Here is a 16254-nt window from a genome sequence, read left to right on the forward strand (position 1 = left end):
CATTTTTTTTTAGAATTTTTATTTTTTCTCTCTGTTATTTTTATTATCTGTATCTTGCTATTGCCCTTTGGGTCACTCGCTATTTGGATTATTCAGACCTTTATTGTTAATTCTATAAAAACAGTATCACAACTAAAATATTCAATAAGCAAAACATCTTCTTTTTTCCTCAATCATTCTGACCTTAATCTTTTGTATAATGATTCACCTCCTATGTTACCACCTTGTGATGTATAGTTGGTAGCAGGTGACCCATAGTTTGGAAATTAAACCTCTAATTCATAATTTGTTTCTGAACTTTGCTTGGTCACAGTTTTTGCTAGAAGTGCGTATTTCATTAATGGGTATGAACAACCCCTAAACAGTACTTCAAAATAATAGGTTAAGAGTCAACTTTCTACATATTAGATTTCTAAATTAGATCGATGATTAACTACTACCATCATTATCAATAGCACTATTTCATAGACTTTTTAATGTTATAATGTTATACATAACAATGACATATAGCGTATAGTACTAAGTAACATTAATATAACAGCTTCTTGTTCTTCGATCCTCTTTCGGGGGAAAAAAACACCACTTTGTATCCAAACCTATCTGCAAATGGAACTGAGAATTTCTGCAAGAGCAATTTAAGTTCCAAGAATAATCTAATGAGTCCTATTCCTTTCCGGCAATTCTGAGTGATGAGTGATAAAATTCTATCATTCATTACAAATGAATTGGACAACATATCTCACTCAAAAGAAATATGAATGAAGATTGAATATGCCAACTTTGAAGAGGCTTAGTTTCGGGAGATCTGGTGCTGCATACAAACTTTCACCCTTTCCCTTGATTCCGTGAGCTAAAATGAACATTGATATAGAAGGAGAGAAAAGTAAAGAGTAACCCCTCAATTTGGGAAAAGGAAAATATTTTGGACCTCCAGTCATTAGAAATTGACAACAGGAAGGAACCTTATTAACTCTCATTCTTCCCCTCCCCCTTTCAGAAGAATAGGAAGCACCTCCTCCTCTTCCTCCTTTTTCTCCTCTTCCTCCTCCTCCTCTCCTCCTCTCCTCTTCTCCTCCCCCTCCTCCTCCTCCTCCTCCTCCTCCTCCTCCTTCTCTTCTTCCTCCTCCTCCTCTACCCCTGGCTGTCCATACCACCTCAATACAAAATACTGACACCCGCCTTCTCTCCCTTAGACTTCTTTGCTTTCCTTTCCCTCCCCTTCCCCAAAAGAGGAAAAGAGGGAGAAACTCGGAGTCAGCCCTGAAAGCTTTAGTCAAGTCAATCTGTCATCTAGGACACACTCCCTGGGAAAGACGCTCCGGCTGCTCGCACAGTCTCTCAGTAGCCGGGACACCCTTCCTGTTCCAGTCTTCTCCTCCAGACCCCCAAATTCCCTGGTCCGCTTTTGAGTTGGCACTTCCCATCCAGATCCAGGATGCGCCGGGGAGGGGTGGAGCACGATCTAGCCCCTGAATTGGGTCTCTCTTCTCTTCCCCGCAGCTTCCTTTCCTAAGCCCGGCTCCGCTTCTGACCCGCAGAGCCCCCAGAGCGCCCCAGGCAGGTGGTGCAAGCACCCCTGCCCTCTCGCGCCCCCTGCCGGAGGGAGAGGAGGAAAAGGAGGAGAAGTTAAAAAAAAAAAAAAAAGAGGAGGAGGCTAAGAGGAGAGAGAGGAAGAGTGAGAGCCTGGGCGCCGAGGGGGAGCTACCCGAGAGTTTGCCCGATGGTGCTGCCGCTGCCGCCGCCGCTGCCGCCTCCTCCGCCGAGCGGGAGAGGAGGGGCGAAGAGACAGCTGGGCAGAAGCCTGGGTCCCCTGCTTCTCCTCCTGGCGCTAGGACACACCTGGACCTACAGAGAGGAGTTTGAGGACAGCGACAGGTGAGCCCTGCCCCTGCCCCCGACGCTGGGACTGCTGAAGCCCTAAGGACGGGCATAGTAGATAGCTGCGTTTTTATCACCGGTGGCGGGCAGCTCAGTGCCCGGCTCTCAACCGGCTCCCAGGCGGTCCTAGCCTGCACTTCCCTGACGCAGTGGGCGCCGACCGTGCGCCCAGCACCCCGATTCTCAGTGAGCTCCACTCCCGCGTCTGCATTCCCTCCGAGCTGCGCTCGGGGGGCGGACTTCATACGCATTCAGATCCAGTTTGCGCTCCTGTCAGCGCGCTGGTTCATAGGACGTAAGATTTAGATCTGAAAAGAACCTTAGAGGTCCTCTATTTCAACCCCCCTCATTTTTACAAATAAAGGACTTGTCCAGGGTCGCACAGCTAGTAGGCAGCAGAGCCTCCATTCAGACCCAAGTCCTCTGACTCCAGTGATCTTTCCACAGCCTCTGCTGTGCGGAGAGAGGTATCACATACTACTGTTTCTTCATCCGCAAATCTAGAAGGTCGGACTGGGTTACCTCTAAGGTCCTTTCCAATTCGAAATTCTGTGAACTGCAGCACCTTAGCTATAAGGGATCCTACTAGCCTGTCCTCGCTTCTCGGTACACTGAGGTTCCCTGAGCATCTCCAGACTCAGACTAAAGCAGCATGTTCTTTCCAACTTTCTTCCAGAGAGGTCTGTTCAGAGAACAAGATAGCGACCACCAAGTATCCTTGTCTAAAACCTACAGGCGAGCTCACCACGTGTTTTAGGTAAGACAGCACTTACAGGAGACTTTCGCTAATTAAAGTGAGCCAAGTAGCTGAGGGGTGGAAGATCAGGTAAAGGAGACTTGGGGTGGGCGTTCGAAGGAGAGACCTGCGATATGTCGGTTGTATTGTGTGTCTCATGGTATAAGCCCGCGGTGGATGAGGAGTTTACCTCTGAGAATAGTGTCCTGTTGTGTTTATCTACCGTGCCGGTTTGGGGGCGGGATAGGAGCCAGAGACAAGCCGCAGATTGGACTGCTGGAGCTAGCGCCTATCAAGATCCCGAGAGTGTTTATCACTCTCCTGCTTGTTTGTGTGTGGTAGAGGTGGGGGCCCGAGCCGGGGAGGAAGGAGGAGAAGGTTGAAAGTTTATGAAGTAAAGTTGATTTGGGCTTTGAATGTAAACACTGGGGCACGGGGAAGATGAATGGCTGCCTGAGCATTTGCTGTTTTGTTTTGAAAATCCAAAGTCAACAAAGGGAAAATACTAGGCACTTGGCTGTCTCTTGACCCTCCCCCCCGCTGGGACAGCCTTGCTCGTTGTCTCTGCTTCTGCAGACAAGGTGATGGGGTGGGAAGGAGAGAGAGAGAGAGAGAGAGAGAGAGAGAGAGAGAGAGAGAGAGAGAGAGTGTGTGTGTACGTGTGTGTGTTGGGGGCAGCAACAGGACTGTGGGTTGCTGTGTGCTGGATGAATCTGGAAAACTTCAGGATTGTTGAAACAGCAAGAAGAGAAGCAGTTCATTGACTACAGAAAGGCTGAGGGAAGGCATTGCCTCTGTTTAGGATTTTGGAAATGGAAAGAGCTGAGTCTGCAAAAGCAAGACCTAGCTGGGTTTCTGGGTTTATACTTTGTTGTTAGGAAGCATTTGATTATCCTGGACCAATGGAATTCTCTCTTATGTGATCCTGGAGCTGCTGTTAACGGTAGACAAGGATAATTACTTTGACTTGGGAAATCTAGCCTAATTTAAAATTCTCACGCAGAAATTAGAGATCATGAGGAGCAGCAGCAGATTGAAGTGAAATCTGCCACACACCGGCTGGAGAGTTAGGGTCTAAGCATCTGCATTCTAGGCTCTAGCTTTGGGGGCATGAAAGATACTGCTTTTTTTCTTTCCCATTAGAAGATTAGTCCCATGGATACTTTTACTAGGGGAAGGAGGGGAGAAAGAATACATAGTTAGACAGTGGCCATGAAGGAGAATCTCTTTTCATGATAAGCATCATCGTGCCTAGTATACTAAGTAAACGCAGAGCAGTATGTTTGGTATTGGGGTTAAAGAGTAAGAAATATAAGATACAACCCTACCCTTGGAGGTCTCAGAGTCTAGTAGGAAAGACAGAACCCACGGATGAAAAGAAATAGGGAGGCAAAGTAGCAGAACGCTAAAAAATGTGGAAGGAAGGGGATCTTCAGCTCCCAAATACCTGAAGCATATGGAATGGTAACAACTCAGAAGAGACAGGCTATGTGTGTATCTTCTATTATCTGTCCTTTTATTGTCAATCAGGTCCTTGTCTTTTCTTTGTTGTTCTTAACATTTTGGACCATCAGTCATTTCCAGATATTTGCATCCTTCTCATCATTGAACCCTCCTTTGTATCAAAGAAAAACAGCTAAATAAAAACAACTGACATAGAGATCATGCCTGACAATATGTTCAATATTTTGAGCTCTGGGTCCCTCCACATCTCTGCTAAGAAAAGGGAAGTAAATTCTATTATGTTGCCAGTTCTCCAGTACCACTTTTGGTTTTTCACTTGGAGTATAACTCCTTTGCAGTGATCTTTTCTTTTACATTGTAATTATTGTTTTTTCGATTCTACTTATTTCATCTGCATCATCATACGAACAGCTTCCCATGTTGCTCTGAATTCTTTATATTCATAATTGCTAACTGTAGGGTTTTTTTTGGGGTTTTTTTTGATGGTCATGCAGAGAATTTACTAATTCGGTTCAATTTAAGAAATATTTATCAAGTACTTATTAGGTATAAGACACTTTGTTAGGCCCTGGGGACAAAAAAGTTCTTGCCCTTGAGGAGCTTACATTCTAATAATACAATCATGACAAAATGATAATACATTTGTATAATGTTTCTTGCTTTTAAATAATCTTACACATAATTTTTTGTCTCATTCCCCGCCCCCCCCCCCAGCCCTATCAGAGAGGTAAGGAAGGGATTATCTCTACTTTGATAGACAATGAGGGAACTGAGGCAAAAATGGTTAAGTGACTTGTCCAGAATCAACTAGTTCCTGGCAGAGAAGATTACAATGATGACTCCCAGGACTAGGTTCTTTTCATTGGCCAATGGTGATGCTCATGACATTGAATTTTTGTTTTTGGTTTTGGTTTTGGTTTTTGGTTTTTTTGTAGGGCAATGAGGGTTAAGTGACTTGCCCAGGGTCACACAGCTACTAAGTGTCAAGTGTCTGAGGCCACATTTGAACTCAGGTACTCCTGAATCCAGGGCTGGTGCTCTGTCCACTGCGCCACCTAGCTGCCCCCATTGAATTTGATTAAAGATATTTTCAAAAAAGAAATCTATGAAGAAAGAGCATTTCTTCACTGCTATTCCAGTGAAGACTATTTTGATGACATATGACTTGGTATATATAGTTTGCTTCTCTTTAGAAGCTCTGGATGTCAGGTTCTATAGAAATTCATAATAGAGAAAGTCTGTCATATTTTAAAAGCCACTGGTGGCTTATTGCTATTCTGAACTGACATATAAGAGGAGAGGCAGTGGAGCATAGTAGAAAGTACTGTGGGGCAGCTAGGTGGAGCAGTGGATAAAGTACTGGCCCTGGATTCAGGAGGACCTGAGTTCAAATCCAGCCTCAGACACTTGACACTTAACTAGCTGTGTGACCTTGGGCAAGTCACTTAACCCCAGCTGCCTCACCCCCCAAAAAATAAAAATAAAAAACAAATTTAAAAAAAGGGGCAGCTAGATGGCGCAGTGGTTAAAGCACCGGCCCTGAATTCAGGAGTACCTGAGTTCAAATCCGGCCTCAGACACTTGACACTTACTAGCTGTGTGACCCTGGGCAAGTCACTTAACCCCCATTGCCTGCAAAAAACCAAAAACCAAAAACCAAAAAAAGAAAGAAAGAAAGTACTGCACTTGGGGGGTCATACAATCAGTATGAAATCCCATCTCTTACATTTCATAGCTGTATGACTACCGAGGAATCACTTGACTTATTTGAGCATTGGTGAAATGGGGATGACAATGCCTATGGTACTTATCTTACAGGGTCATTGTGAGGTTCAAATGAGATGGTGGATGTAAAGCACTGCATAAAGGGCAGCTATGGTTTCATATCCTCCTTTTCAGAAAGTGTTCAGAAGCTTGTATTTTCCTTTATGTGGGGACCTCAACAAATTTTGCAGGTTTCATTATTTATTTTAAAAGAAAAGGTGATTTGATTATTTGATCGGTCCATAGGTATGAATTTATGGATTACTTCATTAAATACCAATCTAAAGAAACCCCTTAGAAGGTATGGCAACTTATAGGGGCCGCTAGGTGGCACAGTGGATAAAGTAGCAGCCCTGGATTCAGAAGGACCTGAGTTCAAATCCATCCTCAGACACTTGAAACTTACTAGCTGGGTGACCCTGGGCAAGTCACTTAACACTCATTGCCCTGCCCCCCCCCCAAAAAGTATGACAACTTAAATTTTTTTAAAGAGTAAGGACAAATGAAAGTTATAGAGGAGTTCTGTTTTTAGAATGTTATCAGGATTACCTCAAAGTAATAGGGGTCTTTGTGGATACACTATAAGATTTTCCACATAGTATGTACCATCTTTCCTTATTGAGGATAAGGGAATCCCTGTTTTGTCTCCTGGACATGTTGTAATTTATTTACCTTCCCATTTTCCAACTTATTTGATTATAAGTCAATGGTTTTTAACCTTGGGTACATGAGCTTGTTTTCTTTCTTTCTTTTTTAAAAAGTAGTGTTTTATTTTATTTTTTCCAATTATAAAGATAGTTTTCAACATTCATTTTTTTTTTTTTGGTGAAGCAATTGGGGTTAAGTGACTGGCCCAGGGTCACACAGCTAGTAAGTGTTAAGTGTCTGAGGCTGGATTTGAACTCAGGTATTCCTGACTCCAGGGCCGGTGCTTTATCCACTGCACCACCTAGCCGCCCCCTCAACATTCATTTTTATAAGATTTTGAGTTCCAAATTTTTCTCCTACCCTCCCTTTCCTTCCCCCTCCTGAAGCCAGCAAGCAATCTGATATAGGTTACACATTACAATCATGTTAAACATACTTCCACATTAGAAGAATCAGAATAAAAGGGAAAAAACACAAGAAAGAAGAAACAACAACAACAAAACCTAACATCAAAAGTGAAAATAGTATGCTTCAATCTGCATTCAGACTCCTTAGTTCTTTTTCTGCATGTGAAGAGTATTTTCCATCAAGAGTCTTTTGGCATTGTCTTGGATCATCGTATTGCTTAGAAGAGCTAAGTCTATCACAGTTAATCATCACACTATGTTGCTGATACTATGTACAATGTTCTCTTAGTTCTGCTCGTTTTACTCAATATCATTCGTGTAAGTCTATGAACTTGTTTTCATAAAACATTTGATAACTATTCCAATAGAACTGGTTTCTTTTGTAATCCAATATATTTTATTTTATGTATTTAATCACATTATTCTGAGAAGGGGTCTATAGTCTTTACCAGACTACCAAAGGGGTCCTTGATACAAAAAAAAATGACTAATAATTCCTGCCTTAGAGGTAGATGTTCAAATTAAATTTTAACTGAAGGTGTTCAAAATGAAGTACTTTTTAAAAAGCATGTAGTCAACTAAATGGTACATTTGAAAAAGTGTTGGACTTGGGGTTTGGAAGACTTGTCTCAGGCACTAGCTGTGTGACTGTGGACAAGTCACAACTTCTGTCTTGTTGTTTTCATCTGTAAAATGGGAATAATTATAGCACTTACTTTTCAGGGTTGTCATGAGGATCAAATGACATAACATATGCAAAGTGTTTTGCAAATTTTAAAGTGCTATATAAAAGCCTAGGCTTGGGTTTGTGGAGAATGTCTTTATAATGATCCTACAGAGCAGTAACATACATAGGATGCAATCCAAAGTATTTTGTGAAGGGTCTCAGCAGAGTCTAGAGACCCCTGGAAATGAAAAAAACACCCTTGTACTACATTAGACTAAGAGACAAAATTTAATGATACTAAACACTTCAATTCCTACCTAAGTTATGCTTAAGGTGGGTTGAAGTAACTTGGGCAGCACCATTGTGAGAGAGAGCCTTCCTATCTACTCAAAAGTATTTTGGGGAAGAGTTTTGAATGCAAGTGAGAGAATTTTGTACAAGTCCTTTTCATATCTCAGTTTCCTCATCTGTAAAATGAGGAAGTTAGGTTACACAACTACTCAAGTCCCTTCCAGTGTTAACAGCCTGTGAATCTTTCGAAGTCATTTTGAACTTATTGGAGGTGAAAGTACCATATGATAACATTTTACTTCTCGTTATAGGGAATGGGTTAAAGGCTAGTGAGTGTTTTAGAGCAATGTCTCCTAGCCACAGATCCATGACAAATGTTCACCAGTCCACAAAACTTTTACTACCTAGAGTCCTTGTTTTTTTAAGCCTATAAACTGGCTTTTCTTTCTTTCCTTCCTTTTCTCCAAATCCTTAATCCTTTCCTCCCAGTTCTTGTTCTGCCTCCATAAACAAGCAAGAACTACTGGGTGGGTAGTCACACAATAGAGTTATAGTAGGTTTTTGTTGTTGTTCAGTCATTTCAGTCATGTGTCACTCTTCATGACCCCATTTTGTGTTTTCTTGGCAAAGGTACTGGAGCAGTTTGTCATTTCCTTCTCTGGCTCATTTTACAGATGAGGAAACTGAGGGAAACAGGGTTAAATGACTTGCCCAGGGTCGCACAGCTAGTAAGTATCTGAGGCCAGATTTGCACTCAGGAAGATGTCTTCCCAACTCTATAGTCCAGTATACCAACTAGCTCTTCCTATAGTATGGTTAGGTAATAATAATAACTTCTCACATTTGTATACTACTTTAAGGTTGTACTTTCCTTACGATCATGAGAGATGGGTAGTTGGGGACATTAATATCCCTGCTTCAAGAATTGTGGGGGCCAATTTTTAATTGGGGAGTGTTAGCTAAGCGACTCACCGCAATATTGGGGCAAGGAAGGAGACCAGCAGCCTCCCTCAAAACAGAACAGGATTTATTTTAACAAGAACGAACTTAAAAAAAAAAAACCACCCACAAACAGGATCAGTAGGATCAAGGGAAAGGAAATAAAATGGGGAAAGGGAAATTATACAACCTGAGAAAATACCACCGCCCAGGAATCAGCTGAGAGTACCCACCTTCTGTGGCCTTCCAGCGTCCAGCTAGAATGCCCAGTTCTCCTTCCCCAATCCCAGAAAAACCCCACACAGCCCCAGCCAATGGGATGGCTGCTCTGACAGTCACATGACTGCCCTCACTAGGCTTCCAATCATTATAATTTTGCCAGGCCCATGTAGGAGTGGGAGAGTGGTGATGATGTGAGAGGCCAGCGCCATGGCAACGCTACAACCAGTGGGTGGAGCACCATGCGGTTTGTGGAGCCCCAGGCCAGTGCGTGCAGAGGCATAAAAACTTCAAATAACAATTAATTCTTGGGGCAGCTAGGTGGCTCAGTGGATAGAGCACTGGCCCTGGATTCAGGAGTACCTGAGTTCAAATCCAGCCTCAGACACTTAACACTTACTAGCTGTGTGACCCTGGGCAAGTCACTTAACCCCAATTGCCTCACTAAAAAAACAAAAAAACAAACAAACAAAAAAAATAACAATTAATTCTTTACAGAATGAAGAAACTAGAAGTCAAGAGAATGTAAATGCCTTCCTCTAATTAGTAACTGTGAAGGCCATGATTATAACAACAATCTTCTCTCTCCAAATCTCTTGCTTTCCTCACTGAACAAAGCATACCTCTTGTAAGCATAGCTGTTTGTCTTGTAAAGTCGCTGTCCTAGAATGAACATGTAACCCATCCAGATAGTTGTATTTTGTGTTGTAGATTCCTCTCCTATTTTATTTTCCACTTTCCCTTTGAGCAGCAGTTCTAATGGGACTGTATGTACAATTTATATTTCTGACTAATATTTAAGTTCCTCCAGAGCAAAGTCTATTCTGTGCCTTCTAATTATTCTTTATCACTATAGTACCTCCACAATATTTAGCACACAGATCAATAAATATTTGTTGAACAAATGAGTAATTCAGATTAAACAAATATATAATTCTCAAATTAGCAAACAAGATTGGAATCTGACATGGTTTTATAATATATACATACACACATGCATGTCAACGAAGACATTAGTGGCTTAGTACATAGCAAGGTTTCTTAACCTGGGGTACATGAATTTAGGGATTTTTGTGTGTGCAGTTTTTTTGTTGGTTTGTTTTTGTGGGGCATTGAGGGTTAAGTGATTTGCCCAGGGTCACACAGCTAGTAAGTGTCGAGTGTCAGAGGCCAAATTTGAACTCGGGTCTTCCTGAATCCAGGGCGAGTGCTTTATCCACTGATCCACCTAGCTTCCCCCTTTGTTTTTTTTAAATATGTTGATAACTGCATTTTGATATAGTTGGTTTACTCTGTGTACTTTTATTTTATGCATTTAAAATGTTATTCTGAGAAGAGGTATATAAGCTTCACCAGGTTGTCTAAGGAGTATATGAGAGGCTTTCCTAGAACTTGATTTTTTTGTTTCCCTGCTTTTGTAACCTAAGTCAAAGGCTTTATATGGGATTTTTTCTTTTCCTTTTTTTTCTATGTTAAAGTAAATTTGCTCTAATTATTATTTCCTAAGCTAAACTGGTACTTTCAATCTGCTTCTCATGGGATTTGGGAGCCCAGTTTTCTTTTCTCTTTCAATCAAATGACCCATTTTAAATGTTTAAATGATCCCACTATATAATGATCAAGCATGCCAATAAGGCAACCTCTTATTCCTCAGAAACTGCCTTTTGTTGTTCATTTGTTTCTGTCATGGCTGACTTTTCATGACCCTGTTTTTGAGTTTATTTGGCAATGCTACTGGAGTGCTTTGTCATTTCCTTCTCTGGCTCATTTTACAAATGAGGAAACTGAGGTCAATAGGGTTAAGTGACTTGACCGGAATCATACAGTAAGTGTCTGAGGCTGGATTTGAATTCAGGTATTCCTGGCTCTAGGCCCAGTACTCTATCCACTGTGCCACCTTACCTGTTATCATTTTGGGCAAAGAGGTCTTTTGGCATCCCCTTTGTTTTATTCTGTAGATGGTGGCTTACTATACTAGGCTCCAAGCTGTCATCCTTGTACTAATGTTAGGCATAGGATGACGCTTGACTATGATGTATTTGGCGCATCAGAGTTAGTGATGGGTCCACAGTATCCATCTTTTCCTAGTCCAGAGACAGGAAAGCTTTAAAAAAAAAAAACCAGGAGAGATTAAGTGTACCACCATGAAACAGCTGCTCTTTTTCTCACTGGTTCACAGCTAGACCTGTTTAACTTGAATCACTAATGTGTTGCAGGTGCTGAATTCTGGCAGGAGAAACAGATTTCAGTCAATTTGATTGAAAAGAATGATAACCTTCCCTAAAGAGAGTGTGCCTGAATTCATAGCCCAGCCGTTATTAAACTAATGCTCACAGTCACCCAGTAATTGTGCTAATGCTGACTTTGAAGGGGGGATCACAGTTTAAAGGGAAGGGTGGCAGCCCCCCACTCTCCTTTTCAATTGAACCCAGTTGTTTGGAGTTAGCAGTTGGGGCCTGTTGGTGAGAGGCAAGGTAAGGTATCACTTTACACACATTCTGCAAGAAAAAATAGGAAGTTATTGCAAATAAGTCCTCAAGGAGCAGCTCCACAAAGGGCAGCCTCTTACCAATTGGCCCTTTGGGATGGTATCCAATTGCCAGTTCTTTGGGTCTCTAAAGTATGCAGCTTTTTAACAATTACCACCAATGAAACCTAGGTGCAGGGGAGGGAACTACCTACCAGGAACAGCTGAAGTGATTTTAAAAATCTGGAGGTATTTTCTTCTTTAGGGAATGTTTATATTTTTGGTCTGTAGCTACCACTTCAGTGATATTCAGCAATACCTTTTCAAACTTTGTCATCATTCCTTCTTGGGAGGAACCCAGTGGTTGTGTATGAAGAGTCTGCCTGGGGGCAGCTAGGTGGCACAGTGGATAAAGCACCAGTCCTGGACTCAGGAGGACCCGAGTTCAAATTTGACTTCAGACACTTGACACTTAGTAGCTGTGTGACCCTGGGCAAGTCACTTAACCCTCATTGCCCTGCCAAAAAAACAAAAACAAAAACACAAAACCAAACCCCCCAAAAAGAGACTGCCTGCAATAATGGGCATGCATAACAATTCAGAAAATAGGCAGAGATCTTTGTTTCATTTTTATTTTGTTTTTGTTTCAAGAAAAAAACTAAACAGCTGTAACATCTGCAGTTCTACTTCTGCCAAAATCTAGGCCCTCACTTTTCCATGAAGCCATTTAGGAACTTTAAAGCACCAGAAAAAGTTTCAGTTGATTTATACACAAGTTCTTTGGTCAAGGATAATGCCTTTAAAGCCAACTTCCAATATTTCTTGGTATTGTCTCTACAACACATGTGCCACACATTGATGGTTAAGCTACTAGGCTTCTCTTCTCTGAATAGCTCTAAAGTCTTATAGTTGTTCTCTATGAGATTCCATAGTCCTAGTTCTGGGCTGAGTAACTAACTACTCGGCTGCCAATAACTAGAATAGAAGATAGGAAAAGTCTAAAGAAGGGGACTAGATGGTATTCATAAATTATATTCTATAGCACATTGCATCTTTGCAGTTAGAAAATTGACATGATCTGATGTATTTATTTTTGGTAAATCAAAATACTATCTTAAAGTCTCTTCTCCATCATGATATCTCCCATGTATAAGTTAAAAATCAAATGAGATTCTTTGAAAGATGTAATAACAGCTCAAACTTGGCCCTTTGATTATTAGTATAAACAGAAACCAAAAAAAGAGAAGCATGTTCACCAAAGGAGTTGTTTACTATCAGAAACTTAGGCAGCTATGTGGTGCAGGAGATAGAATGCTGGACCTGGAATAAGGAAAACCTGAGTTCAAGTCTGACATTTACTAACCATGTGACCTTAATTTCTATCTGCCTCATATTCCTCAGCTATAAAATTAGTATTATAATAACATCTAATTTCCAGTGTTATTGTGTGGATCAAAGGGATAATATTTCCAAAGTGCAGAGGACAACACCAGGCACATAGTGGGTACTTAATAAATGCTTGTTCCCTTCTTCCATGATTATACCCAAAGCATCAGCACTGAATTGAAATAGGGAAATAGAAGAGGAATTCCCTATAGTTGGAATGAAATAGAATGGAAAACCTTCCAGATGTTCCCATTTATAGGTGATATATAGGCTGCATCAAGCCCCTGAGCATTGCAGCATCTTCTAAAAGAGATATTTAATAATTGAAAAGAGGTTAGCCCACCTCTTTACACAGCAAAACTCAAGTGGATGAAGAACACCTACTGTCCATATGCAGTTGGATGGAAAGTCTATTGAGATGGTCCACCCATACATATAATATGGATAGACCTTGCAGATGCATAAAGAACTTATTGAGGGCAACTGTGTTCTCTCTTCCCATCTCCTCAATTATATTGGCTTTTAGTTCCATTTGCCATTTTTCAGGGTAGAGAAATAGAAACAAAAATTGATCGTTTTTTCATTCTTTTTCTTTTTTTTTTTATCTGATGCATCTGAAGCAGGTATTCTATGACCTGTTTTTAAAAATCATTTTTCTTGCTTAAAAATATCTAACAAAGTCTCTTGTTCTTGTTCTTTTTTTCTTTTTTGGTGGGGCAATGAGAATGAAGTGACTTGCCCAGGGTCACACAGCTAGTAAGTGTCAAGTGTCTGAGACCGGATTTTCAGCTCCTCCTGAATCCAGGGACAGTGCTTTATCCACTGTGCCAGTTCTTGTTGCTCTAGTTGTTGTACTTAACATTAATTGTGAGCTTTAAGTCATTTTGGGATTGATTAAATTATTTTTGCATGATCATGCCTTTTCTTTGAATTTATTTTTGGTTACTTCCATTGTTTATATCCTCTGCATTCCTTTTTTATTTTAATTTTTTTATTTATATATTTTGTTCTTACATCATCTGCACTTTCCAACATGTCCCTCTTCATTCACCTTCTCATGGAGCCATCCCCTATACCAAAGAACACAAAGAAAGAGGAAAAGAAGCAATTCTGCAATGCATAGATCAAGGCTGACTGACAATGTATGCAATGTTTCATACTGATACTCACTGCACCTCCACAGAGAGAAGAAAGGTGAAATCTCATATAGCTTTTTTTTGCAGCCAAATTCTGATTTCACAGTAGTCAGTTCCTTTTGTTGTTCTTTCCATTTCCATTGTAGTGGTGGTTGTTGCCATTGTGTTTATTGGTTTCCTGTTTCTGCTTACTTCAGTTGGTATTTGTTCATGTCTTTCCAGGCTTCTCTTTATTCATCATACATGTCATTTCTTGTAGTATAGCAGTATTCCATTCTATTCATGTACCATAGTGTGTTTGGCAATATCCCAGTCAATGGGCATCTACTTTATTTTTGGTTCTTTGCTGCACAAGAAAGGGCTTTTATGAACTAAGGTGGTGGCTTTATGAGTGGAGAGCTATTTGAGAGATGCTGTGGAATAGAAGAGATTTGACAACTGATTGGACAGGTAGCAGTAAGAGCAGGGATGCTGACTCTGGGGTTGTGAATCTAGGTGTCTGGTAGAGATTGTAGTGCCATCAACAGTATCAGAGGAAATTTTAAAGAGGGGTGATTTTTGGGAGAAAGATAGAGAAAGAATTTATCAGTTTTTCTACTTTTAGTAGAGCAGCTGTACTCTAGTAGAACAAGGAAGTTGAAGGGCCTCCAGCACCATTAAATCATTCTCATGTTAACTTTGTTATCTGCTATTGAAACCCACCATCTCTTACCTCTCTTATCTCTTCATCCCTTCTAGCTTATATTCTTCTCACAATTTCCCTTCTGTTTTTACTTCCCACTGACTCTCACTCAAATGCTTTGCCTCACCTTTTCTCCTCTTGGGATGATGGATTTTCTCACAGAATAATACATTTCTATGTATTACTACTTCACTGATCTCTTTATCTAATCTTAGTCTAATCTTTTCTTTTGGAATGAGGTCAACAAAGAACCTTGACTTACTGAGGATATTGAAACCATATATCACAAGTTCTTTCTTCTTCCCAATTCTAATGTTATTTCAACAGCATTCAGTAAACATTTGTCAGCCACTGTATGCATTGCTCCGATGTTATATTTGTGTAGTGTTTTGCAATTTTCAAAGTGCTTTCCATTGTCAGCCGGACTTTTTTCAGTCTCTAACCTGGCCAGAGCTGCACAAAATAGACCAGAGACAGGTGTCAGGAATTAGAGAGAAAGTTTATTTTCTAAGTGAGGAAAAAGGCTTGCAAGCAAGGTGGAGCTATAGACACATGTGCCAGGGCCCCGGACGCTAGTGGGGGGAGGAGGGGACCCGAGGTAGTATGGAAAGATCTCAACACTTATACTACTGACTACTCAGTAAATTGTAGCCCTAACAATGAAGGGGCAGCAAGCATGTGACAAATTTGATTCACCACAGGACGTTCTGACTTTGTCCAGTGTTTGTCTTTGACCAGAGAACACCTGATGTATTGTGTGACTAGTCCAGAGGGTAATATCATCCAGAGGGTAATCCCAAAGAATTGTTGTCCTGATAAGCTCAAGGCACAGCTTGTTTGCTGGGCCTTAGCTCTGGAAACAGGAAATCTAAATTATACTTTGTAAAATATCTCTATCTCTATCTCTATCTCTATCTCTATCTCTATCTCTATCTCTATCTCTATCTCTATCTCTATCTCTATCTCTATCTCTATCTCTATCTCTATCTCTATCTCTATCTCTATCTCTATCTCTATCTCTATCACTGTCTATCTCTATCTCTATCTCTATCTCTATCTCTATCTCTATCTCTATCTCTGTCTCTATATCTCTATTATCTGTCTCTGTCTTTATCATCCCTTATATATATGTGTATGTGTATATATGTATGTATATATGTGTATATGTATATGTATGTATGTGTGTGTATATATATTTATATAAAATCTTTGCAATAGCAAGGTGGATAGGGTGCTGGGCCTGGAGTCAGGAAGATCTGAGTTCAAAATCTAGTCTCAGACACTTACTAGCTGTGTGACCCAGGGCATCCCCACATTTCTGCCTGCCTCAGTTTTCTTAACTGTAAAATGGCAATGATGATATCACCTATTTTGTATTGTTGTGAGGATCAAATGAGATCATATTTGCAAAGTGCTTAGCACAGTGCCCAGCATATAGTAGACACTTAATAAAAGCTTTTACCCTTTCCTTCCACCATTAGCTCTATGAGGTAGGCAGGACAGGTGTGATTATCTCCATTTTACAGGTTAGGAAATTCATCTGGAGAGGTTGAGTGAAATTCTCAAAGTT

General features: G+C 40.7%; 1 protein-coding gene across 1 annotated transcript in view; it reads left to right on the plus strand.

The window, feature by feature from the left end:
- The first annotated feature begins 1712 nt into the window (after nucleotides 1–1712).
- Nucleotides 1713–16254, plus strand: part of CCBE1 (collagen and calcium binding EGF domains 1) — a 356051-nt gene continuing 341509 nt past the window's right edge. Inside the window, exons 1-2 of the mRNA XM_043978435.1 lie at nucleotides 1713–1875; nucleotides 2555–2635. Coding sequence (XP_043834370.1) covers nucleotides 1721–1875; nucleotides 2555–2635 — 236 coding nt within the window. The 5' untranslated portion in view covers nucleotides 1713–1720. The remainder of the gene's footprint in view (nucleotides 1876–2554; nucleotides 2636–16254) is intronic.

Source organism: Dromiciops gliroides, chromosome 1 (assembly GCF_019393635.1).
Source record: "Dromiciops gliroides isolate mDroGli1 chromosome 1, mDroGli1.pri, whole genome shotgun sequence".
In the NCBI taxonomy this organism is placed as follows: Eukaryota; Metazoa; Chordata; class Mammalia; order Microbiotheria; family Microbiotheriidae; genus Dromiciops; species Dromiciops gliroides.